At 44.2% G+C, this 26448-nt stretch overlaps 1 protein-coding gene across 1 annotated transcript; it reads left to right on the top strand.

Moving 5' to 3' along the window:
* The first annotated feature begins 9985 nt into the window (after positions 1 to 9985).
* On the top strand, positions 9986 to 19649 carry LOC143988347 (olfactory receptor 5F1-like). The gene is made up of 2 exons (XM_077487860.1): positions 9986 to 10003; positions 17072 to 19649. Exon 2 carries the CDS (start codon positions 17182 to 17184, stop codon positions 18145 to 18147), a length of 966 nt encoding a protein of 321 aa, XP_077343986.1. The 5' UTR covers positions 9986 to 10003; positions 17072 to 17181; the 3' UTR covers positions 18148 to 19649.
* The last annotated feature ends 6799 nt before the right edge of the window (positions 19650 to 26448 follow it).

A 26448-nucleotide genomic window follows, 5' to 3' on the forward strand; every position in this document is an offset into this window, starting at 1 on the left:
TGCAAGCCCTGATTGGCTGATTAGCAGTGAAAGCATCATGACTTTATCCAATCATGGCTCATTCCCGCCCCACAGTATAAAAGTATTCTTTCAATGGCAGCCATTTTCAGTGTGATTCTGGTGTGGAGAGAGATAGAACAGGGCTCTGTCCAGTGCTATTAGTTAGTTAGTGTGCTATACTGTGCTATTTTGCTTCAATTGTCAGTGTAGAATATTTAGTGTCAATCTAGGGATAGTGCGAATGTAGTGAGGAGGACCATCATTCAGCTTTGCATAGTGTGCAGCTAGAGTAGGGACAGCTCAGATAGTTTCACTGTAGTGTAGTGAGACTGTGTCATTCATACATAGATTAGTGTAGAGTAGGGACAGCTCAGTGAGACCGTGTTAGTAATCTTTACATTAGTGTATTGCTAGAGTAGGGACAGTTCAGATAGCATCAGTGTAGTGACAGTTTAACACCATTTATTTGATTGCGTTACTACCAGTTTATCGCCATTTACTTCTGTGTGCGTTACTGCCAGTTTAACGCCATTTACTTCTGTGTGCATTACTATAAAGCTTATGCAATCAGAAAGAGTCAATCCTAGGACCAAACACGTCAACATCAAGTATCACCTACTGAGGGACAATCAAGAGCAAGGTGTTGTTGACATTCAATACTGTCTGTCAGAGGAGATGACTACTGATGCATTCACCAAGCCTTTATTGACAGAACATCATAGTTATTCCAGAAGAAGCTGAATATATTTTGACAAAGCTGTTGATAAGGCTTGTTGAAAAAGAACAACAGCATGTAATGTAAAGTCGTTAATAAACTGACAATACTGTATGCATTATGCCTATCTATGCAACAGATGGCACTGTAGTATTATAATGTATAGTTCATGTTTTCTATGCTTCCTGTTCATGTTTCTCCATGAAAGTAAAGCTGTTTGCTGATTCCAAGAAGCTTCCAGTGCTTATATCTATACTCTGCACAATACAAATATGTGGCCATCCAGCCAAATAAAGTTACAGTATGGTGGTCTTGAGAAGATTAGGAGGGTATGAAAATTAAAAGTTGCCTTCAAAGGCAAACAAAACTCTGTTTTATTGAGTACACATTTGAGTTATTGTTATGTTTATCTATAACTAATTCATAGGGTAACTTAACCACCTCAATACAGTGCAGTTACACCCCCTTCCTGACCAGACCAATTTTCAGCTTTCAGCGCTCTCACAGTTTGAATGACAATTACTCAGTCATCCAACACTGTATCCATATGAAACTTGCGTCCTTTTTTCCACACAAATAGAGCTTTCTTTTAGTGGTATTTAATCACTAGTGGGTTTTTTATTTTTTGTGCTATAAATAAAATAAAACGTAAATTTTGTGAAAAAAAAGCCTTTTTCTTAGTTTCTGTCATAAATTATTGCTAATTAGTAATTTTTCTTCATAAATTTTGGCCAAAATTTATACTGCTACATATCTTTGGTAAAAATAACCCACATTAGTATATATTATTTGGTCTTTGTGAAAGTTATAGAGTCTACAAACTATGGTGCCAATCACTGAAAATTGATCACTTCTGATCAGGCCTTCAGTACATCAGGTGTATCTCATTTCTTGAGACACTAACAAGTCAGGAAAGTACAAATACCCCCCAAATGACCCCTTTTTACAAAGTAGACATCCCAAGGTATTAAGTAAGTAGCATGGTGAGTTTTTTTAAGTTGTCATTTTTTCCCACAATTCTTTGCAAAATGAAGATTTTTTATTTTTACTAAATTGTCATATTATCAGGTTATTTCTCACACACAGCATATGCATACAACAAATTACACCCCAAAATACATTCCGCTACTCTTCCCGAGTACGGAGATACCACATGTGTGAGACTTTTACACAGCCTGGCCACATACAGAGGCCCAACATTGATGTAGTACCTTCAGACGTTCTACGAGCAAAAATGACGCATCTCATTTCTCAACCACCTATTACACTTTTGAAGTCCCTGGAGTACCAGGACAATGGAATTTCCCATAAAATGACCCCATTTTGGAAAGCAAACACCCCAACGTATAATCTGTGAGGCATAATGAGTCTTTTGAATGGTTAATTTTTTTCCAGAAGTTTTTGGAATATGTGGAAAAAAATTAAAACGCATTTTTTTTTTACACAAAATTGTCAATTTATAAGATATTTCTAACACATAGCATGTATATAGCAAAAATTACATCCCAAAATACATTCTGCTACTCTTCCCGAGTACGGCAATACCACATGTGTGAGACTTTTACACAGCCTGGCCACATACAGAGCACTAACATTGATGTAGTACCTTCAGACGTTCTACGAGCAAAAATTACACATCTCGTTTCTCAACCACCTATTACACTTTTGAAGGCCCTGGAGTACCAGGACAATGGAATTTCCCATAAAATGACCCCATTTTGGAAAGCAAACACCCCAACGTATAATCTGTGAGGCATAATGAGTCTTTTGAATGGTTATTTATTTTCCAGAAGTTTTTGGAATATGTGGAAAAAAATTAAAACGCATTTTTTTTTACACAAAATTGTCAATTTATAAGATATTTCTAACACATAGCATGTATATAGCAAAAATTACACCCCAAAATACATTCTGCTACTCCTCCCGAGTATGGCAATACCACATGTGTGTGACTTTTACACAGCCTGGCCACATAGAGAGGCCGAACATTGAAGTAGTACGTTCAGGCGTTCTAGGAGCATAAATGACACATCTTATTTCATTCCTACCCATCACATTTTTGAAGGTCCTGGACCACCAGGACAGTGCAATTACCCACAAAATGACCCCATTTTGGAAAGCAAACACCCCAACGTATATTCTATGAGACATGGGCTGCAAATAGGTACTCGGGTACTCTGATGGGCTGGAGATAGGTACTCGGGTACTCTGATGGCCTGGTGACAGGTACTCGGGTACTCTGATGGCCTGGTGACAGGTACTCGGGTACTCTGATGGCCTGGTGACAGGTACTCGGGTACTCTGATGGCCTGGTGACAGGTACTCAGGTACTCTGATGGCCTGGTGACAGGTACTCGGGTACTCTGATGGCCTGGTGACAAGTACTTGGGTACTCTGATGGCCTGGTGACAGGTACTCGGGTACTCTGATGGCCTGGTGACAGGTACTCGGGTACTCCGATGGCCTGGTGACAGGTACTCGCGTACTCTGATGGCCTGGTGACAGGTACCCGGGTACTCTGATGGCCTGGTGACAGGTACTCGAGTACTCTGATGGTCTGGTGACAGGTACTCGGGTACTCTGATGGCCTGGTGACAGGTACTCGGGTACTCTGATGGCCTGGTGACAAGTACTCGGGTACTCTGATGGCCTGGTGACAAGTACTCAGGTACTCTGATGGCCTGGTGACAAGTACTCTGATGGTTTGGTGACTGGTATTTGGGTACTCTGAAGGGCAGTGACAGGTACTCATATGGGCTGTGACAGGTACTCGGGTACTCAGATGAACTGTGACAGGTACTCGGGTACTCAGATGAACTGTGACAGGTACTCGGGTACTCTGATGGGCCGGGACAGGTACTCGGGTACTCAGATGGGCCGGGACAGGTACTCCGGTACTCTGATGGGCCGGGACAGGTACTCCGGTACTCTGATGGGCCGGGACAGGTACTCCGGTACTCTGATGAGCCGGGACAGGTACTCGGGTACCCTGATGTGCCGTGACAGGTACTCGGGTACCCTGATGTGCCGTGACAGGTACTCGGGTACCCTGATGTGCCGTGACAGGTACTCGGGTACCCTGATGTGCAGTGACAGGTACTCGGGTACTCTGATGTGCCGTGACAGGTACTCGGGTACCCTGATGTGCCGTGACAGGTACTCGGGTACCATGATGTGCCGTGACAGGTACTCGGGTACCCTGATGTGCCGTGACAGGTACTCGGGTACCCTGATGTGCCGTGACAGGTACTCGGGTGGGCCGGGACAGGTACTCGGGTACTCCGATGGGCCGGGACAGGTACTCGGGTACTCTGATGGGCCGGGACAGGTACTCGGGTACTCTGCTGGGCCGGGACAGGTACTCGGGTACTCTGATGGGCCGGGACAGGTACTCGGGTACTCTGATGGGCCGTGACAGGTACTCGGGTACTCTGATGGGCCGGGACAGGTACTCGGGTACTCTGATGGGCCGGGACAGGTACTCGGGTACTCTGATGGGCCGGGACAGGTACTCGGGTACTCTGATGGGCCGGGACAGGTACTCGGGTACTCTGATGGGCCGGGACAGGTACTCGGGTACTCTGATGGGCTGTGACAGGTACTCGGGTACTCTGATGGGCCGGGACAGGTACTCGGGTACTCTGATGGGCTGTGACAGGTACTCTGATGGACTGTGATTGACAGGTACTATGAGGGGTGGTGACAGGTCCTCTTTATTGGGGGGGGGCAATCAGTATGTTTGGTGTACACAGTATGCGGTAACGAGATGTTACCGCAATCTCCTCCTCACACACGATCGGTGTGTGAGGAGGAGAACCCGGTAACATCCCGTTACCGCGGTTTGTTTACGTGGGTAAACAGCCGGCCAATGGCTGTTTACCAGCGTCGGTGACGAGCAGTGTTCCCGGGGAACACGCCGCCACCGACGTGCACGCGCAGCGCGCTCGCGATCGCGCGCATGCGCCGTGCACGTTCGGGGTGTTACCATCTGTGATCGGCCGTGACTTCATCACGGCCGATCACGTGGTAAACAGCCATAACGAATGGCTGTTCACCCCCTTCGGTGGCGAGCGGTGTCTCAGTGACACGCCGCCACCGAAGAAACAGGGATGCGCGCGCACGATCGCGCGCATTCCCTGTTTAAACGGGAGGCCGTCATATGACGGCCTCCCGCCACAATAGGTGCGCCGCCTGGCCGTCATTTGACGGTCGGCGGTCAGCAACTAGTTAATTGTGTAACTTCAGCCCAAATCCAGCCATTGACAGCTCAAAACATACATTACTGTGCAAATATTTTAGGAAGATGTGAAAAAAATGCTGTAACTTAAGAATGCTTTCAGAAGCAGAAGTGTTTATTATTTATCAAATTAGTTTGTGTCAGGGAAGAAGCCGCAATCTCGCGAGGCACGTTCGTGTTAGCGCGCGTCGGCGCCCACGTAAACGCATAGTAGTTCCTAAACGAACGACCGACGCTACGCCTAGCCGGGCGGACGTGCGCAGGGATGTTACGAGTACTCTACGTAGCCGTACGATCGCTCCGACGCGCCCACGACGTGACCCGGTCATCTCGGCTATTTAAACGTTCACCTGACAGAGCCGCATCGCTGGATTATCGTCAGCTCTCCTGTGTACCTGTGCCTGCGATCCTTGTTTGATTTGACCTCCTGTGTACCGACCCGGCTTGTTTAACCTGTTCCTGTTGTTCTCCTGGCTTCGACCCTTGGCTTGCACCCGACGTTCCTTGTCTGCTTCCTGCACCCGATCTCGGCTTGGCTCAGACTCCTGCTTCCGGTCTCATCTAACCTCCTAAGACTTACCTCCCGTGTTTGAACCTCAGCTTGGTTTGACCTCTCTACGGAACTTCCTAGCACGGTTGCCCCGGACTCCTATTCACCAGGCCCTTGTCCTCAGCTGCTGCTACCTGGCAACCTGTGCTACTGTGGGCATTGCATCCCTGTATCACCTTCAGGGTTGTGCTGCACTCGGCCGCAAGGGGAGCCCTCTCAGCATCTCGGCCTCATCTCCCGGACGTGACAGTTTGGTTTATTTTTTTTTATCAATTAACAAAATGGAATGTAAATGACCAGAAGAAAAATCTTAATGAAATCAATATTTGATGTGACCACCCTTTGCCTCTAAAACAGCATCAAATCTTCTAGGTAAACTTGCACATCGTTTTTGAAGGAACTCGGCATGTAGGTTGTTTCAAACATCTTGGAGAACTAACCACAGATCTTCTGTGGATGTAGGCTGCCTCAAATCCTTCTGTCTCTTCATGTAATCCCAAACAGATGATGTGGAGATCAGGGGTCTGTGCGGGCCAAACCATCACTTCCAGGACTCCTTTTTCTTCTTTATGCTGAAGATAGTTCTTAATGACACTGAGTGTATGTTTGGGGTCATTGTCCTGCTGCAGAATAAATTTAGGGCCAATCACACACCTCCCGGATTGTGTGGCATGGTGGATAAGTATCTGCCTGTTTTTTTATTGAGGACACCATTGATCCTGACCAAATCTCAAACTCCATTTGTAGAAATGCAGTCCCAAACTGAATCTCCATCAAGCTTTACTGTTGCTCGCAGACACTCATTATTGTACCGCTCTCCAGAACTTCAGTAAAAAAAAACTGCCTCCTGCTACAGCCAAATATTTCACATTTTGACTCATCAGTCCAGAGCACCTGCTGTCATTTTCTGCACCCCAGTTCCTATGTTTTCATGCATAGTTTAGGGGCTTAGCTTTGTTTATCATGTTGGAGGTATGGCTTTTTGGCCACAACTTTTCCATGAAGACCACTTCTGGCGAGACTGCTCCGGGCAGTAGATGGGTGCACCTGGGTTCCACTGGTTTCTGCCAGTTCTGTGCTGATGGCACTGCTGGACAATTTCCGATGCAGAAGGGAAGTAAGCATGATGTGTCTTTCATCTGTTGCATTAAGTTTCTTTGGACCGCATCTACGGACCTCAACGTTGCCTGTTACTTTGTGCTTCTTTAAAACAGCTTGAACAGCACATCTTGAAACCCCAGTCTGCTTTGAAATCTTTGCCTGGGAAGAGACCTTGCTGATGTAGTATAACTATCTTGTGTTTTGTTGCTGTTCTCAGTCTTGCCATGGTATATGACCTGTGGCATGAAACTGTCTTCCAAAACCTCACCTTAGTAGTTTGTTTGACACTATACCTGACTCTAATCTTTCAAAATCTATGACTTTGTAAAAGTGTACAAGTGTAAGCCCTTGTACACACAGTCGGACAAAGTTGTCGGAAAATCCGATTGTACATAACGTGATGACGTTATTTCGTTATGACGGGACTACATTCAGGCTAGTAGCCAATAGCTTTGGTCTAGGAATTTGATCTGAGCATGCATGGCACTTTGTCCGTCAGAGTAGGCTACACATGAATGGAGTATGTCCGATCGGAGCATTTTGTCTGGAAAATTTTACGAACAAGTTGGAAAACTTGGTCCATCGGATACTCCGACGGAAACAGTCCGATGGAGACCACACACAGTCGGGTTATCCGACAAAGCGGTCCGATAGGACACATTCCGTCTGAATCTCCGACCCTGTGTACAAGGTCTTAGAATTGATACTGGTTTGAAACCAAAGGGTATTCATGCCAAATATTGAATCGATTTTGATTTTTCTTCATTTGCATTTTGTACAGTACCATGAAAAACTATTCCTACCCCTTGACAATTTCCACATTTTGTCATGTTACAACCAAAAACGTTAAATGTATTTTATTGGGATTTTATGTGATAGACCAAAACAAAGTGGCACATAATTGTGAATTTTAAGGAAAATGATAAATGGTTTTCAAAAATTTTTTACAAATAAATGTCTGAAAAGTGTGGCATGTATTTGTATTCAGCCCTCTTGATTCAATACTTTGTCGAACCGCCTTTCGCTGCAATTACAGCTTCAATCTTTTGGGGTATGTCTCTACCAGCTTTGCACATCTAGAGAGTAAAATTTTTGCCCATTCTTCTTTGAAAAATAGCTCAAGCTCTGTCAGGTTGGATGGAGAGCATCTGTGAACAGCAGTTTTCAAGCCTTTCCACAGATTTTCAATTGGATTTAGGTCTGGACTTTGACTGGGCCATTCTAACACATAAATATGCTTTGCTCTAAACCATTCCATTGCAGCTCTGATTGTATGTTTAGGGCTGTTCTCCTGCTGGAAGCTGAACCTTTTCCCCAGTCTCAAGTTTTTTGCATACTCTCTTGGGTGTTAGTAGGAGGAATAGTGCCCCAAGAGTATAGAATATATATCCATAGACATGGCAGGGGGACATGGTTACTGTCTTGGGTGGTCTAATCAAGGAAGGAGGAAGTAAACATTTTTCCTCCTTCCCCCAGAATTCTATCCTCACGCCCCGATTTACCAGCTCTGCCCTGGTGAATCAGGGAGTGTGAATTCTGACACAGATCGCCAGTGAAGTGCTGAGGTTGCAGCTTCATAAACTTTCATTTTTGTGTCAGTCAATCAAACATTCTCTGTGTGTGGAGATCATCGGCAGGGAACATGTTCTGTTTCATAAACCGTTAATGGACTGTAATCAGCGGCGATGCTTGGAATCACCACTGTTCACAGTTTCATAAACGGACATCTTAGTGAAGGTTCTGGTTCACTTATTCATCTACAGGTTTAGCGCAATATCCTGTTTGGGGAGCACCATTTCTCATAACCACCCCAAAAAGGCAATACAAAGGTTTTTAGAAAAAAATCATAGATACGATAATATAGATAAGCTGATCACTTTAATCAAATATTTAAATGGTCAGTCCACTGCAAACTGATATTCTAATTTGATAAAACAGAGGGGATGGCAGTAATCTTCATGTACTTTACTGACAGCTACTAATAGTGGCGGGGGTGGCGGAGATGGCTGACACACACAGGAGCTGACAGGCAGTTAGGGAGGAGCAATGGCAATAGAGGTGAGCAGCGGGATGACAGAGGCACGTAACCTGACCACGGTAAATCATGAATCAGCAGACATGATTACAGTGGTCAGCACACTAAGGGAGACACAGGAACAGGCAGGATTAAGCAGGTTTTTTACAGCTTAGAGAGGGACAGATTAGACAGTACAAGCACTGTGCTGTTTAACCTGCTATGAGGGAACAGGATCTCATATTTTTTTTTGTGTTACAACTGTCTTAAAGGGGTTGTAAAGGTTTCATTTTTTTTTTTTAATGAACAAACATGTTATATTTACCTCCACTGTGCCTTTTCGTTTTGCACCGAGTGGCCCCAAACATCCTCTACTGGGGTCCCTCGGCTGCTGTCTTGGCTCCTCCCCGCAAGAGCTAACCCCCCTCTGGGAAGCGCTCTCCCAAGGGAGTTAGCTTGCAGGTGCCCTCCCTTGTGATACACTTGGTAGCCATAGCCGCCGAGTGTATGACTGGGCCCCGCCCCCGGCGCTTCACGTCATAGATTTGATTGACAGAAGCGGTAGCCAATGGTTGCGCTGCTATCAATCATCCAATGAAGAGCCCACAAGAGCTGGGGGAAAGCAACGCAGGATTGCTCCCACAGAGATTCGGGGCTCAGGTAAGTAAAATGGGGGTTCGGGGAGGCCGGAGAGTGCCCGCAAGAGCTAACTCCCCTCTGGAAACCTCTTTAAGCCTAGTACACACGATCAGAATATCATACAAAAAATACTGCTTTCAAAGCAATCCTATGGTAATCTGATAGTTATTTCGTCCGAAATTATCCAAAGGGACAAACAAAAAAAATGTTCTTGTACAATACCAGATTGTATGATTTTCGTTTAATCAGTACAGTTTTAGGCTGAAAATACAATACAATACATTGCATCACTTCCGAATTTTTATTCTGTCATACGAGAATTTTCATACTGTAGTAACCTATGGAGACTAGCATGCAAAAAAACAGATGATCATTTGTTCAACAATCTCATTGTGTGTACTAGGTTTTAATGTATCCAAGACTAATAAGAAACCAGATGCTTAATCTGCCCTCTAGTCTCCACTCTTAACTAAAATGTAATTTCTATCTATCTATCTATCTATCTATCTATCTATCTATCTATCTATCTATCTATCTATCTATCTATCTATCTATCTATCTATCTATCTATCTATTATTGTCTTTCTGGAAAAGGATTGTTAATTATGATAGGTATTTTGGTATCATTACAGATATATTCAGAAGGGATCAATGGGTTCCGCTGGGAGTCTGCATAGCCTTAACAATTCTTAATATAAAGCTTTCACTTTACCTTTCTCATACACAGGGACCTAATATTGCTTGCAGGTAAATTAACAGTTTGGTGGTTGATCAGCGTCTTTAAAATTAACATTGTCAAGCAGCCCTCAAAACATATAATAGACAAATAATATTAACAAATGAAAGAAAATTAAACTTCTCCTACAAGAATCTGTAATCTAAAGCTGAAATTTTAGTTTTAGACTGAAGTTACATTAAAAGGTTGGAAGGTTTTCATGATCCCTCCCAATGATCTATTAATGCCAAACCTGACTCAAGGTTTTGTAAATAAAAATAAAGTTCAAATCACAAATTCAATTCAAATTCAATAATGCAGATACTGACTTCATACCAAGTGATGTTCGCTGCAGACACTGCTCTGTCCTACCTGTCCGGTCCTCTTTTGGGTTGAGAGACACCCACTGTCATTCAACCCATTGACTGTGAGCCTAGGTTGTGTGTTACTTGCATGTGATAGCAAAAGAAAAAAGCTGGGCGAGACACAGGCAGTGTCTGAAATGGGATGATCAGCTTCTGGGATGTTTGCAAAAATGTGATGAACTTTCTACGTATTCACGTACATTTGATCAACCTACAATAAGTCATCAGATTTTTTCTCATAAGAGTTAGAAATTTACCATATTGTAAATTTTATAACTCTTTGTTTAAAGTGGGACCTCAGCAATCACGTTTTTCTAGAATAGGAGTGGGGAGGAGTTGGAACCTCTGTGAAGTCTATATTGCAGTCCCTGTCTCTGTTAGGCAGGCCATACACAGTGCAAATTTCTCTCCTGCAACCACATGTTGCAGTCTTGTTTTACTCAAGTTTTTCCTCGCATCCAATTCTCACAGCAGGAGATTGAGACCGGCTCTCTATGGAGCTGGTTCACACATCTCAGCAGTGGCTCCAGTGTGAATTGCACAGGAGCCCTATGCGTCTTTTGGTCTGTTTCATGTCCGAATTGAGGCCAAAATCCGGGCTGAAATCGGACCTGAAATGGTGAATGGTGATGCACCGGGCTACTTGCTGTGAGCCGCTCCATGTTCTAGTGCGAACCCAGCCTCAGTCCTGCCAAACAGGGACTGCCAGAAGCTGATCAGGTCAAATTCTGGTGCTTTCATTGCTTGTATTTAAAAATACTTTAATGATGTATTAATTAGGACTGTTACTGATTAAAATTTTCGCGTTCGATTCATCGATTTTTTTTTTTTATCGATTAATCGATTAATTATCACGATACTGTAATATCCACATCTGACCCCAAACTGTAATATCCACATCTGCCCCCATACTGTAATATCCACATCTGACCCCATACTGTAATGTCCACATCTGCCCCCATACTGTAATGTCTACATCTCAGATTTTCCGCTCTGTCCGGAATAGACAGCAGGCAGACCCGTCCGCAGAGTAGATGGCACAAGCAGGCAGGTGAAGATGACGTCAGCACACCGCTACTAGGCCACCTAGATGGCCGCCACTCCGGAGCTAGGTCAAAGCCGCAGCCTTTCTTATGGGCGAGACCGTGGAGCTCAATCCATGGATCGTCCTCAATCAAAATTATTTTGATCGATCAAAGAAATTAAAGATCAATCGAGCAATTAATCGTTAATTTCCGCAGATAATATAGATCTGTATTAATTTGTGTCTCTTATATCTGCCTAGAGATAAGCTTTAAAGTAAATCTAAAGCCTAAACTTTTTTTTTTTTTTTTTTGGGTAGAGTGATAAAGGGATACACCTCTGTCAGATTTGTAATATTGTCTGTGTCCACTCTGGGGAAATCCACTTTTTGTCCAGTTGTCCCTGGTGAACTGGTTAAATTTTGATCCATGTATGTCCAGCTTAATTTCACTCACTTTGAATTGATTTTCACCTGCCTCATGTTGTGTCCTTAGACCATCTGGAATTTAATGACCAAGCAGAGGCGTTGCTAGGGGGGTGCGGGGGGTGCGGCCGCACCCGGGTGACCCGTGCTAGAGGGGTGACACCCTCCCGATGGTGAGAAAAGCCCTGTTTTTTTTTTTTTTCAGCTGACCCGTTCACCCCGCTGGAACAGCACACCTCTTATATATATATAGTGTAATATAGTTGTGCCAGCCGCCCCCTCCCCCCACCAGACCAGCTCACTCAGCTATATCTAATATAACATATCTGTGTCCAGCAGCACCCCCCCCCCCTTATCAGACAGACAACACTCACTATATTATATTAGCTGACTGAGCCACCCCCACCCTAAGCTGGTCTGATGATGATGGGGGAAGGGGGTTGCTGCTGGACACAGATATATTATATTGGATATAGGCAGAGTGACACACCCACCCACCCTGAGCGAGCTGGTCTCATGGGGGGGTGCTGTGTCCACAGTCACCAGGTAGCTGAGCCCCAGCACCACCAGAAAGAGAACCACGCTGCCCAGTGCCACCAGGGGGAGAACTTCGCTGCCCAGTGCCAGCAGAGAGAGCGTCACACTACCCAGTGCCACCAGAAAGAGAACCACACTGCCCAGCGCCTCCAGAAAGAGAACCACGCTGCCTAGCTCCACCAGAGAGAACTCCACACTGCCCAGCACCACCAAAAAGAGAACCACACTGCCCAGCGCCACCAGAGAGAGAACCACACTGCCCAGTGCCACCAGAGTGAGAAAGACTAAGCCAGTGCCAGGGACCAGGGTACAGACGTGCTACACTTCTGACCAGATTCGCCCAGGGCAACCCAGAGTGAGTAATTGTTCAGCCGGAGGGATCACTGCGCGGTTTCGCTGGGTCTGGGTCTGGTAAGTGGGCCTGTCGGCCATTATCCATTACTGATCCTAGGGACTGAGCCATTAGGAACTGCCTAACCTGCTATCCTCTAGCCTTAATACTGCGTGCAGGCCTTATTGACCGATCCAATGCGCACCAATGATCTGCAATGCTGGGCTGCCAGCTCGAAAATAGGGGGGTATGGTGGGTGACACCATGTTTTACCGCACCAGGTGGTACCAACCCTAATAACGCCACTGTGACCAAGTTGCTTCAAGTCACTGAACTTTAAATCTTTGTTGTGTTATCTTAGACATTTCATTTAGGCATGACACTTTATTCATTTTAGAAAAAACATAAAATAATAATTTTCAATGTAACCTAGTTTTTTTTTTAAAAAGGATCCGTTTGGGGTCCTTAGTTAAATTACTAAAGGAGTAGAGTATTTTTTATTTTACTTAGATTATTTATTTAAAAATGATATTTCATTTAGTTTTGTGAATACTAAATAAAAATTACTTTTCAAATAATACCCACCCATGCAAGGAGAAAACAAACAAAATAAAAACATGATTTATGCTTGTACAAGATTAGATGATTGAAGTCAGCAAAGGTTAACCTTATTCACTAAGCTAAGTAAAAATTCCCTCTGATAAGTTCACAACCTCTACTCCTCTACTAATTCAACCCAATTGTGTATTTTTTCTTTTAAGGGGAACACATTCTTATTATCATAACTATCAGCAGTTAGCTTTGTAGAAGTTTTAATAAACATTGTGGACTAAATTCTTGAGTTATAGTCCTTAAAATTAACTGAAGAGTATTTAAAATAGAACTATATGCACAATTTTTTATTTTTTTTATTTTAGATAGAGCAAGTGAAGGTTATAACCCCTGTTGGATTTGTTTTCACCATCTGTGTCCCATTTTGGAGATTTCCCTTAATTTCCTGTCCCATAACCAAACAGGAAGTAAAAGTATATCCTGGCAAATTAAGGGAATTCCATGGGTAACCCCAGCTCACCAGAACTAGTGTTCCCATTGGAAGATTTTCCCTCTATTACATTTCTGGGGACAACCCAAAAATTAGGATTTTCATCTACTTTCACTTTCAATGATAATGGTAAACAGGACAAATAGGATGAATAATTTAAACGGGGCACAGACAATAAAAATATCTGACAGGTTTTCTAATCCATCTCCACTCTATCTAAAGCTAAAAAAAAAAAAGTTTTGCCTTTAGTTTTACTTTAACCACTTCAGGTTCGCCCCACAGCAATTTTACTGCTACATGGTGGTACCTGTGAGCTGGATCATGAATATATACAGTACGTGATCCAGCTCTTTCGGGGTAGGGGGCGCTTATGCGCGCCACCTGCGACTCGCTCCCACTGTTGTCACACACAGCAGGAGCCCAGCGGCGGATACCATGGACTCGATGTCCACTGGCACCCGTCAATGATCTAGCAGAGAGGCAGAACTGTGGTCTGCCTATGTAAACAAGGCAGATCGCTGTTCTGACAGGAGGGAAGGCATGTATCCTGTATCTCTGCAAAGCAGAGACTAGGATCCATGTCTTCTCCTCGTAAAAGCACTTCCTACACTGTACTAAAACACTGGCTAGGCACACAGTTAACCCTTTGATCGCCCCGGATGTTAACCCCTTCCTAGACAGTGTCCTTAGTACTGTGACAGTGCATATTTTTAGTACTTATCACTTTATTAATGTTACTGGTCCCCAAAAAGTAGTGTCAGAATATCCACCGCAATATCGCAGTCCCACTATAAGTCGCTGTTCGCCATCATTACTAGTAAAAAATATAAAAATGATCAAAAACGCCATAGCTTGTAGACGCTATAACCTTTGTATAAACAAATCAATATATGCTCATTGGGATTTTTTTTATTCTTATGTAGCAGAATCATGCAATTTATTGGCAGGAAAAATTTCAAAGGTAGGGTTATTTTAACAGTGAGAGACAAAATAACAACAAAAAAATCCAGAAAAACGCATTTCAAAAAAGTTATAAATTGATTTGCATTTTAATGAGTGAAATAAGTACAGGAATACCTCGGAGTGTGAGTAATCAAGCATTTCGCAGTATGAGCTATTACTTTTAAAAAATCCTGACTCGGTTTGCGAGTGTTGTCTCACAAAACTAGCAGGATTCAAGGGTCTGCGGTGTGCAGTACTACATTTGGCCAGAGTTGAGGGGCGCTAGTGACACTCAAAGCCGTTTGGATGCTCTCGGAAATACTCGGAAATACTCTATTCCCAAACCCCCCTCGAGGGTTTCCGAGTCCAGCCAATCAGCTCTGAGAGGTCTCCGAGTATTTCTGAGTCTCACCAACGCCCCCCTACCTCTGGCTAAATGCGATACTGCATACAATAGACAATAGTCAATGTGGAATGAATTATCTTTGTTTCCATTGACTTCTATGGGGAAACTCACTTTGATATGCGAGTGCTCTGGATTACAAGCATTCTCCTGGAACGGATTATGCTTGTAATCCAAGGTTCCACTGTATTTGACACCTTTGCAAAACATGACTTAGTAATTTTTGGCAAAACCCTTGTTGGCAATCACAGAGGTCAGACATTTCTTGTAGTTGGCCACATGGTTTGCACACATCTCAGGAGGGATTTTGTCCCCCTCCTCTTTGCAGATCCTCTCCAAGTCATTAAAGGTTTTGAGGCTGACATTTGGTAACTGGAATTTTATGGGATTAAGGTCTGGAGACTGGCTAGGCCACTCCAGGACCTTAATGTGTTTCTTCTTGAGCCACTCACTTGTTGCCTTGGCCTTGTGTTTTGGATCATTGTCATGCTGGAATAACCATCCATGACCCATTTTAAATGCCCTGGCTGAGTGAAGGAGGTTATCACCCAAGATTTGATGGTGCATGGCCTTGTCCATCGTCCCTTTGATGCAGTGAAATTGTCCTGTCTCATTTGCAGAAAAACACGCTCAAAGCATAATATTTCCACCTCCATTTTTGACAATATTCAGCATTCCTCCTCCTCCAAACACAAGTTGAGTTGATGCCAAAGAGCTCCATTTTGGTCTTATCTGACCACAACATTTTCACCCAGTTCTCCTGTTCATTAGCAGACGGGCCTGTACATGTGCTTTCTTGAGCAGGGGGACCTTGCGGGCACTGCAGGATTTCAGTCCTTCACGGCGTAGTGTGTTACCAATTGTTTTCTTAGTGACTATGGTCCCAGCTGTCTTGAGATCATTGACAAGATTCTCCCTTGTATTTCTGGGCTGATTCCTCACGATTCTAATGATCATTGAAACTCCATGAGGTGAGATCTTGCATGGAGCCCCAAGTTGAGGGAGAGTCACAGTTATTTTATGTTTCTTCCATTTGCAAATAATCGCACCAACTGTGGTCACCCTCTCACCAAGCTGCTTGGCAATGATCTTGTAGCCCATTCCAGCCTTGAGTAGGTCTACAATCTTATGCCTGACATCCTTGGAGAGCTCTTTGGTCTTGACCATGGTGGAGAGAATGGAATCTGATTGATTGCTTATGTGGACAGGTGTCTTTTATACAGGTAACAAGCTGAGATTAAGAGCACTCGCTTTAAGAGTGTGCTCATAATCTCAGCTTGTTACCTGTATAGAAGACACCTGGGAGCCAGAAATCTTGCGGATTGATGGGGGATCAAATACTTATTTCACTCATTAAGATGCAAATCAATTTATAACTTTTTTGAACTGCGTTTTTCAGGATATTTTGGTTGTCATTCTGTCTCTCACTATTACAATAAACCTACCATTAAAATTATAGACCAATCATTTCTTTGCCAGTGGGAAAACATATAAAATCATCAGGGGATCAAATACTTTTTTTCCTCATTGTGCGAATATAGCTTTGGAAGCCCCATAGTGACTTTGTATTTTCCTCCTGTTTCTTCCTTTCTTTGTCCTTGTCCCTTTTTCCCCTCTCCCCTTTCCTCCCCCTTTTCTCCCCCCCCCCCCCCCCCCCCACTTTTGTTTTCTTTCCCTCCACCCTGGGTTGTGTAGGCATGGGCAAAAACTGATTTATCAGTAACTATTTCGTGACATTCTTTGTTCTGCTTTTGTAACAAAGTAAAAGCTTGAATCTTGTCCAATAAAGTAAACAGCACAGATGCCTTTTTTAATTGTTTGTGTAGCCCAGAAGTAAAGAACTGAGTTCTGGAGCTAAGAATGCATTTGGTTATTTTAAAATAACGACAATAGACCATAAAATACATTGTGGATGGTTTACTAAAGGAGTAAAGCATGCTCACTTTTCAAATTGAATTTTCACTCTAAAATATTTTTTATATGCTAATTATACTTAGATTTTTCATGTTACGACATTTATTACAATCTTTCAGGAATCTTTCATGAAAAAGACACTACTTGTTGATGCATTGAAAGCTCTTGAAATTAGTCTCTTGGTGTAGTTATCTATTTTAGAATTGTCCATAGCATACTAGTCTACACAATGGAAGAGACTGTTAACTCCGTGACAATAACCAACTTGACAACAATAACAGAAGTCATACTTCTTAGTATTGCTTCCTTCTCCAACTGTAGATCAGTCATGTTTACTGTATTTTTGATGATGTTTCTTCTGACCATCTTAGGGAACAGTTTAATTATTTCAGCCATTAGAATGAGCATTCAGCTCCACACACCTATGTATTTCTTTTTATCAAATTTGGCCTTTTTGGACATATGCTATACTTCGATTACAATACCTAATATATTGTCTGCTATTCTCAATAACAGGAACACCATCTCTTTCACTGGTTGCTTTGTTCAGCTTGGACTGTTCACGGTTTGTGCCAGTACAGAATGTATCTTATTGGCTGTTATGGCTTATGATCGTTATGTGGCCATCTGTCGTCCGTTACGTTACAGGGCCATTATCAGTGGGAAAATGTGTCTTTATCTGGCATTTTTTGCTTGGTTTAGTGGGTCTTTAAACTCAGCTTTTAATACCACTGCTGCTTCTGATCTTTATTTTTGTGGACCCAACTCCATAGAGAGCATGTGGTGTGAAACCCAGCCCATAATACATCTTGCATGTTCCAATACATTTATCATTGATGTTCTTAACTCAATTGGGGGAACTGTGTTTGGAGTTGGCTGTCTGATCTTCATCCTCACATCCTACGTTTTTATCCTGGTGGCCATTTTCAGGATCCCCTCCAAGACAAGCAGACAGAAGACCTTCTCCACCTGTACTTCTCATATGACAATAGTGGCTCTGTATTTTGGAGCACTCTCCTTTATGTATGTTCTGCCACATAAGACATCTTCCCAGAAGATAGACTCCATAATTTCCATGATGTATGCAATCTTCACTCCCATGCTCAATCCCATCATATATAGCCTTAGGAACCAACAGATTATAGGAGCAATGAAGAACATCCTACTTCTCTTCCAAAAAAAGGGCTTTGATTAAGGGGTCAGTTTACAAAAAGATGAAATTAGTTAGTTCAGTCACCTCTTTGTTTCCCAAAAACTCCATGCTTTCCTCATTTCCTGACAAAACAAATACAGCTTTTTACTTTTTCAGGCCCCCTCCCATACACAGGCAAATTTGAAAAAAAAAAACACTTTATTTTATATTCAGAAGTGAGTGAAGCTCTATTTTCCAGGCTCATGTTAGCTCCTCTGTCGAGAAAAAAACTCCCCTTTTCAGATGACTCTTTAAAGTTTTCATTTAGAAACAGAGAGTCTGAAAGCAAACAGCTTCTGCTGTGCAGTCACTTTAGAAACTTACACAGCTCTGTGAATCCTGGATCATGGGTTGGCCTGATTTAAATGGGCCCCCCCCAGTAAGTATGTTGCTCTAACCTAGCATGGTTTCTGTGTATAAGGGAGCATATGACCTCACTTGCGTGACAAGGCTCCAGGCCTGAACATGAGGGAAGAGGCAGTGACATCATTCACATGAGTAAGTTACAATACTTGGTGGACTCCTGCAGTGGGGGGCTTATCAGGAGAAACTGTCACTTTGCCCTGACAGTGTCTTTTCAAATGTTTATTTGCAAAACAGAGATTTTTAAATAATAAGTAAAATACAAGATAGAAGATAAAATAATTGTTTTAACTCATATAACCTTTAAATAAAATTCATATAAAATGTACTTACATTATAGTTTCATTTTAAAGCGTAACTTTTGATGAGAAAAAAACATTCCCCTCTGGGTGATCTCTGTACATTGCAGGGATTTTAACAAACTTTGTTGCAGATTCCTACCTTTTGTTATTCTGAGGAAATTCCGGTGTGTTTTTCTGTATCCGTGTGGGAAAGTGAGTCTAATAGAAGTGGTTTCATAATTATCAATCAGCTGTGAACCTGCAGGGCTCTGATAAGAAAATCTGCAGGGCCTGCTTCTCTTTAGACGTGATTTCCTATTGGGATTATCTCACCAAAGATCACATTTTGTTGCAGGGGATGCCTGAAATCTGTCTTGTATCTTAGTGTAGACTAGAGATGAGCTTGATGTTCGCTTGTTTGCCGAACAGCAAATATTATGGGGTGTTCACAGGGAAATTTGAGTCCGGTGGAACGCTCCATAATGCACTGCGAGATCGCAGTGCATTTCTGTATGGTGATTGGCCAAAGCATGCACCTAAATTGCATGCTTTGGCCTATCACAGTGCAATCTGCAGAGAGAGCCATAATTGGCCACATGCAGGGTGCCTTTGGCCAATCATGGCCCAGGGGGACTAAGTTCACACCCCACACTATATGTTGTTGGCATGAACGGAGAGATAGCTTAAGTTAGATTAAGAAGGCAGGTTATTTTGTTAGTAGCAGTACATTTGATATATATAGATATATATAAAGTCAGTCTAATATATATATATTCAGTCAGTGCAGGCAGTTTATCAATATACTTCTACAGTCTAGTATATATATGTAGCACTAACCCCCGAAAGAGCTGCTGGTTTAGTTTGAGCTTACGGTTACCTCACCTGCTCGCCTCTTGGTCTTAGGGGGGTCGCGTTAGAAAGTAGCCCAAATTATGATAAATCTGACATTTAGTCCTTTTTGAAGATTTATTGGGGGATAACACAAAAGAAAGAAAGAAACACACAGTCCTTCAATAGAGGGTTAGAGGATAAAGGGGATTCCAGGCAGTATCAGTTATTAGTCAGGTATTAGTCAGATCCAGAGGACAAACTGGATCCAGCATCCACCTGATAGGCCCCTCTCACTTGACCTAGCAGCTGATGAAATACAGACGGTGACAGCGACACCTACGGTCACGTGGGAATCAGTGCAACCCAACTGGACTGGTACAGAAACCAGAACTTTTAGAGAGAATCAGCCTGAGCCAAACAACAGCTTCAGACAATTAAATTTGAAAAAAATAATAGCGTCTGCCCATCAGGAGCAGGGCGCTACATACTCCCCCCTCCGCATTAGACGATGTCCCCATCGTCTGGAAAAATAAAGACTTTCAGTCCTGAAAGCCTGGTACCTGAACTCAAAACTTGCATAGGGAAGGGAAAAGGAAAGGTAAAAAAAACATTCAATATATTTGAACAATTTTACATGCAAACAGGTTACATAACACCTAACTCCTATTCTCTAACTATCTAAACCACCCACTCTCCAGCAGCTTGATAGAGGGTCTTGTTGCTTTCCTGAAACAAAACACACAAAACAGAAAAACAGAAGAATATAAAATGTGCGACTATAAGAAGCAAAGCCTCATTTAAAAAAAATTAAATGACACTTTCTTTCCAATGTAGTTAACTGTGTGTCTAAGTGCAAAGGTCCAACCTGTTGTGCAAAGCTCCACCATCTAGTGGCGAAAGCGTTGAAGAACAAGTCTTTTATACAAGTACTGTGGCCGGTAGATAGTTTTGACCCGAAGTCTCTTTCCAGGAACCCTAGCACTATCTAGCTGGTCCCCACAGTCCTTGTATTTTAAAAGAAAAGAGAGTTCCTTCATAAGAACTGCCACTTAGAGAAAAAAGTCAAGGTGATACATCACCAATAGAAATGGGGATCTGGCAAAGTTATTGCTTTCCTCTTGGCATCCACAGTTGTTATGAAGTAAACGATGTTGTCCTTTCCCGGCTAGCAAATAATTATTTTGTCTGCATGAATGTGTCTCCCATAACTCCAGTGTTGAACACACCCGGTGAAATGATCATCCATAGTTGGGGAACATCCTGGCTTCCTAAAAGGTTTTGGCACTTTCAAATAGTCCCAAACTCTGCATATCAACGTTCTCTATGCTGTTCATTGTCTTGCATTATTTCCTTAGGTACGTAGGGAAGTTCCAGCCCATACTCGGTAGATACCCGTTTATTCAGAAACCGCTGTGATCGGGCGAGTCTGGGCAGGGATCGAGCACTTCCCAATCCAGGAGGCACACATGAGTTAGGCGACTTCTGTACCATGGAATAGGCAGGCAACTCCTTTGACCTGAATAAAGTATTATCTTTGGGCACAGTCTCAGTAACGGTCACTGGGGTTCCCTCCCGAGGTGATGCACTCCTCGAGTTAAAGGTTAGCCAACCAGACACATTACAAGTTGCGACAACATCGTCAGCGTTTGCCCACAACATCTCTTGGGACATGGTTTCAAACAGGTCATCGTCCCCAGATATGTCCGACAAAGAGTCTATCTCAGAGTCCCAAAACTCTTCTGCAGGTAGATATCTACAAATAGTCCTACTAGGTACATTTTCCCCAGAGTTCTCACCCGTTCCTGTAGTGGATTCCTCGGGAGCGATCACTTTCTCCGAATCTGGTCCAGGCAATTTCTTAGGTAGGCCTCGACCATGTCTGCTGGAGGCTTTCACGTATCCCACTTTCTTCTGAGTAGATGCAGGAAAGTGAGTTGTGGTAGAAGGAGCAGCTTCCACAATGTCCACGGTTATTCCTCTGATGGCAGTAACAGTACCAACTCCCTCACGAACACTGATTGTAGCGGTAGGTTTAGAAGATGAAGGCCCGGCCATAGGAGTAAATGTAGCGGTCTCCTCGGTGGCGATGCCCGTAGCCCAGTCCATCCTATAGGCACGAGGTGTCAAGGTATGCTGCTCCACTGCGAACAGGTACTCCCCGCAATGCAGACATCGGACAAATGGATGGGGGTTTGTGACCAGTCCGTCGCATCTGTTGCACAGCATGCCCAAGGCCTCAACATCTCCTGTAGTATACAGGATGAAACGCCCCTATGGTCTCAGGCGAATCCCTGTATCAGACAGCAGAGTTCCAGGCAGTCTGATACTTGTAGTGGTACCCCCAGAGAACATCCTGGGTCCCATAACAGACGGTGCTCTGCAGAAAAAAATAACTCTTCCCTTCAGCGTCCTGACGCAGACACGCGGGGCCTCGTGCGGTAAGTAGACAGAGAAAACTCCTCCTACTGGCTCCTCTGGTCACGTAACTCGCAGGCTTTTCTTGACTCCCCCCACAGCTCACGCACCATGTAGTGACCTGCAATTAGCCCCTTATGAAAAAAATATGGCACAATCCAGAACCCTCTATTGTGTAGACTTGAAAAACAGTTTCCTCGAATTGCGAGAAGTAACGGCAAATCCCGGACATGCGAGCCCTCACATGTAGCACTAACCCCCGAAGGAGCTGCTGGTTTAGTTTGGGCTTACCGTTACCTCACGTGCTCGCCTGTTCGTCTTAGGGGGGTCTCGTTGGAAAGTAGCCCAAATGATGATAAATCCGACACTTAGTCCTTTTTAAAGATTTATTTGGGGATAACACAAAAGAAAGAAAGAAACACACAGTCCTTCAATAGAGGGTTAGAGGATAAAGGGGAGTCCGGGCACCTAGTAATTGCGGGTTAGAGGTATTAGTCAGATCCAGAGGACAAACAGCTCCACAGACTGGATCCAGCAATCTCTGGATAGGCCCCTCTCACTTGATCTAGCAGCCGATGAGATGCTCAACAAAGTCTCTGCCACAGACTTGTTAATTGAACTTAGAGATCTTGAGAGTTTTAGGAAGAACTATCATACAGTACCAGATTCTTTCAGCCGACCCGGCGATACTGTAAGGATATTGATCCGGGTTGTGTCCTCCAACTGAGTTTCCAGGCTCCTCTAGAGACACCAGCCTTGCGCTCGGTCCTCCCCCTTAGAAGTCCTCCTCTGGATCCTCCAGTTTTCTTGGCTTCTCCCCGCAGACGAGACAGCACAGGACCACCCCTGGATCAGCAGGCCCCAAGACATTCCTAGGCCTACACTTTGACTTGCAAAGCCTCAGACCAGCTGGCCCAGAGGCGCAGAACCATGCGACACAGACCCCAGGCCAGAAGGGCCATGAGGTCAGGATTAGTGATGGCCGAACGGTTCGCCCGGCGGTCGTTTCGCGGCGAATTTCCGACTTTCGCCGTCCGCGGGTTCGAACGCCTTTTTCCGTCGTTCGCCCCGGCGGACTTACGTGTTTAATGTATACAAGAACTTTAACCTTTCGTGACACGTTTATCATGTGTTACAGGACAACCAATTGAGACATGACAGCTCATGGACACTTGGACATTCCCCCTAACCTATAAATACACCCGATCCGGTGGCCATTTTACATTCTTTCTTCTGTCACTGTAGGGAAAGGATCCTGTGTGGAGTAGGGACAGAGAAAACGCTAGCTATTTGGTACACAAAAGTTCTTTTCAGGACTGGTATAGGTGTTAGGTCAGCAGCCTGAGTTTCTTTTGTCAGTTTAGATAAAGGGACAGAGCGCTGTATGCTGCTATTTTAGGGACAGCTCAGCCAGATTAGTCTTTCTTCATCATCATCATCATCATCATCATTAGCTGTTACTATCAGGTCCACAAAAGAGCTGTTCCAGCTAATCGTTCCAGCCTACTCTTTTTTGCCAATTTGTATAGGGACAGGCAGGAAGCAGTGTGTCAGGCAGTGAGGATAATTTTAAAGACTTGCTGTTACTATTAGTTCCACAAAGGTTCTTTTCAGGACTGGTATCAGTGGTACGGTAATAGGCTTGTACACGTATAATATTCTTTCTTCCAAATATAGAAAGAATATTATACTTGACTGCTGCCCTTCTGCTGCAGTCTGCTAATCATTCACAACTCACTTGTTCCACAAAGCTCTTTATCAGGACTGGTAACTTGGTCTGTCTAGGGTGCTACGGTACATAGGCTTGGGTGCGGTACAGTCTGCTGTTCTGTAAGGACCGCTATCGGTCCACAATACATAGGGTTGCCGTGCACTACTGCTGACCGCTGCCCTATACTGCAGCAGTCCTTCATTGGTATAGGGACTGACGTACAGTCTGCTAATCACTAACACACAACCTGCTTGGTCCACAAAAGTTCTTATAAGGACTGGTAACTTGGTATAGGGTGCTACGGTACATAGGCCTGAGTGCGTTACAGTCTGCTGTTCTGTAAGGACCGCTATCGGTCCACAATACATAGGGTTGCCGTGCACTACTGCTGACCGCTGCCCTATACTGCAGCAGTCCTTCAGCGGTATAGGGACTGACGCACAGTCTGCTAAACACTAACACACAACCTGCTTGGTCCACAAAAGTTTTTATAAGGACTGGTAACTTGGTATAGGGTGCTACGGTACATAGGCCTGAGTGCAGTACAGTCTGCTGTTCTGTAAGGACCGCTATCGGTCCACAATACATAGGGTTGCCGTGCACTACTGCTGACCGCTGCCCTATACTGCAGCAGTCCTTCATTGGTATAGGGACTGACGTACAGTCTGCTAATCACTAACACACAACCTGCTTGGTCCACAAAAGTTCTTATAAGGACTGGTAACTTGGTATAGGGTGCTACGGTACATAGGCCTGAGTGCGTTACAGTCTGCTGTTCTGTAAGGACCGCTATCGGTCCACAATACATAGGGTTGACGTGCACCACTGCTGACCGCTGCCCTATACTGCAGCAGTCCTTCAGCGGTATAGGGACTGACGTACAGTCTGCTAAACACTAATACACAACCTGCTTGGTCCACAAAAGTTCTTATAAGGACTGGTAACTTGGTATAGGGTGCTACGGTACATAGGCTTGAGTGCGGTACAGTCTGCTGTTCTGTAAGGACCGCTATCGGTCCACAATAGATAGGGTTGACGTGCACCACTGCTGACCGCTGCCCTATACTGCAGCAGTCCTTCAGCGGTATAGGGACTGACGCACAGTCTGCTAAACACTAACACACAACCTGCTTGGTCCACAAAAGTTTTTATAAGGACTGGTAACTTGGTATAGGGTGCTACGGTACATAGGCCTGAGTGCGTTACAGTCTGCTGTTCTGTAAGGACCGCTATCGGTCCACAATACATAGGGTTGCCGTGCACTACTGCTGACCGCTGCCCTATACTGCAGCAGTCCTTCATTGGTATAGGGACTGACGTACAGTCTGCTAATCACTAACACACAACCTGCTTGGTCCACAAAAGTTCTTATAAGGACTGGTAACTTGGTATAGGGTGCTACGGTACATAGGCCTGAGTGCGTTACAGTCTGCTGTTCTGTAAGGACCGCTATCGGTCCACAATACATAGGGTTGACGTGCACCACTGCTGACCGCTGCCCTATACTGCAGCAGTCCTTCATTGGTATAGGGACTGACGTACAGTCTGCTAATCACTAACACACAACCTGCTTGTTCCACAAAAGTTCTTATAAGGACTGGTAACTTGGTATAGGGTGCTACGGTACATAGGCTTGAGTGCGGTACAGTCTGCTGTTCTGTAAGGACCGCTATCGGTCCACAATAGATAGGGTTGACGTGCACCACTGCTGACCGCTGCCCTATACTGCAGCAGTCCTTCAGCGGTATAGGGACTGACGTACAGTCTGCTAAACACTAATACACAACCTGCTTGGTCCACAAAAGTTCTTATAAGGACTGGTAACTTGGTATAGGGTGCTACGGTACATAGGCTTGAGTGCGGTACAGTCTGCTGTTCTGTAAGGACCGCTATCGGTCCACAATAGATAGGGTTGACGTGCACCACTGCTGACCGCTGCCCTATACTGCAGCAGTCCTTCAGCGGTATAGGGACTGACGTACAGTCTGCTAAACACTAATACACAACCTGCTTGGTCCACAAAAGTTCTTATAAGGACTGGTAACTTGGTATAGGGTGCTACGGTACATAGGCTTGAGTGCGGTACAGTCTGCTGTTCTGTAAGGACCGCTATCGGTCCACAATACATAGGGTTGCCGTGCACTACTGCTGACCGCTGCCCTATACTGCAGCAGTCCTTCATTGGTATAGGGACTGACGTACAGTCTGCTAATCACTAACACACAACCTGCTTGTTCCACAAAAGTTCTTATAAGGACTGGTAACTTGGTATAGGGTGCTACGGTACATAGGCTTGAGTGCGGTACAGTCTGCTGTTCTGTAAGGACCGCTATCGGTCCACAATAGATAGGGTTGACGTGCACCACTGCTGACCGCTGCCCTATACTGCAGCAGTCCTTCATTGGTATAGGGACTGACGTACAGTCTGCTAATCACTAACACACAACCTGCTTGGTCCACAAAAGTTCTTATAAGGACTGGTAACTTGGTATAGGGTGCTACGGTACATAGGCCTGAGTGCGTTACAGTCTGCTGTTCTGTAAGGACCGCTATCGGTCCACAATACATAGGGTTGACGTGCACCACTGCTGACCGCTGCCCTATACTGCAGCAGTCCTTCAGCGGTATAGGGACTGACGTACAGTCTGCTAAACACTAATACACAACCTGCTTGGTCCACAAAAGTTCTTATAAGGACTGGTA

Source organism: Lithobates pipiens, unplaced genomic scaffold, assembly GCF_037356315.1.
Source record: "Lithobates pipiens isolate NorthernLeopardFrog02 unplaced genomic scaffold, aLitPip1_a1.2 Scaffold_1, whole genome shotgun sequence".
NCBI lineage: Eukaryota > Metazoa > Chordata > Amphibia > Anura > Ranidae > Lithobates > Lithobates pipiens.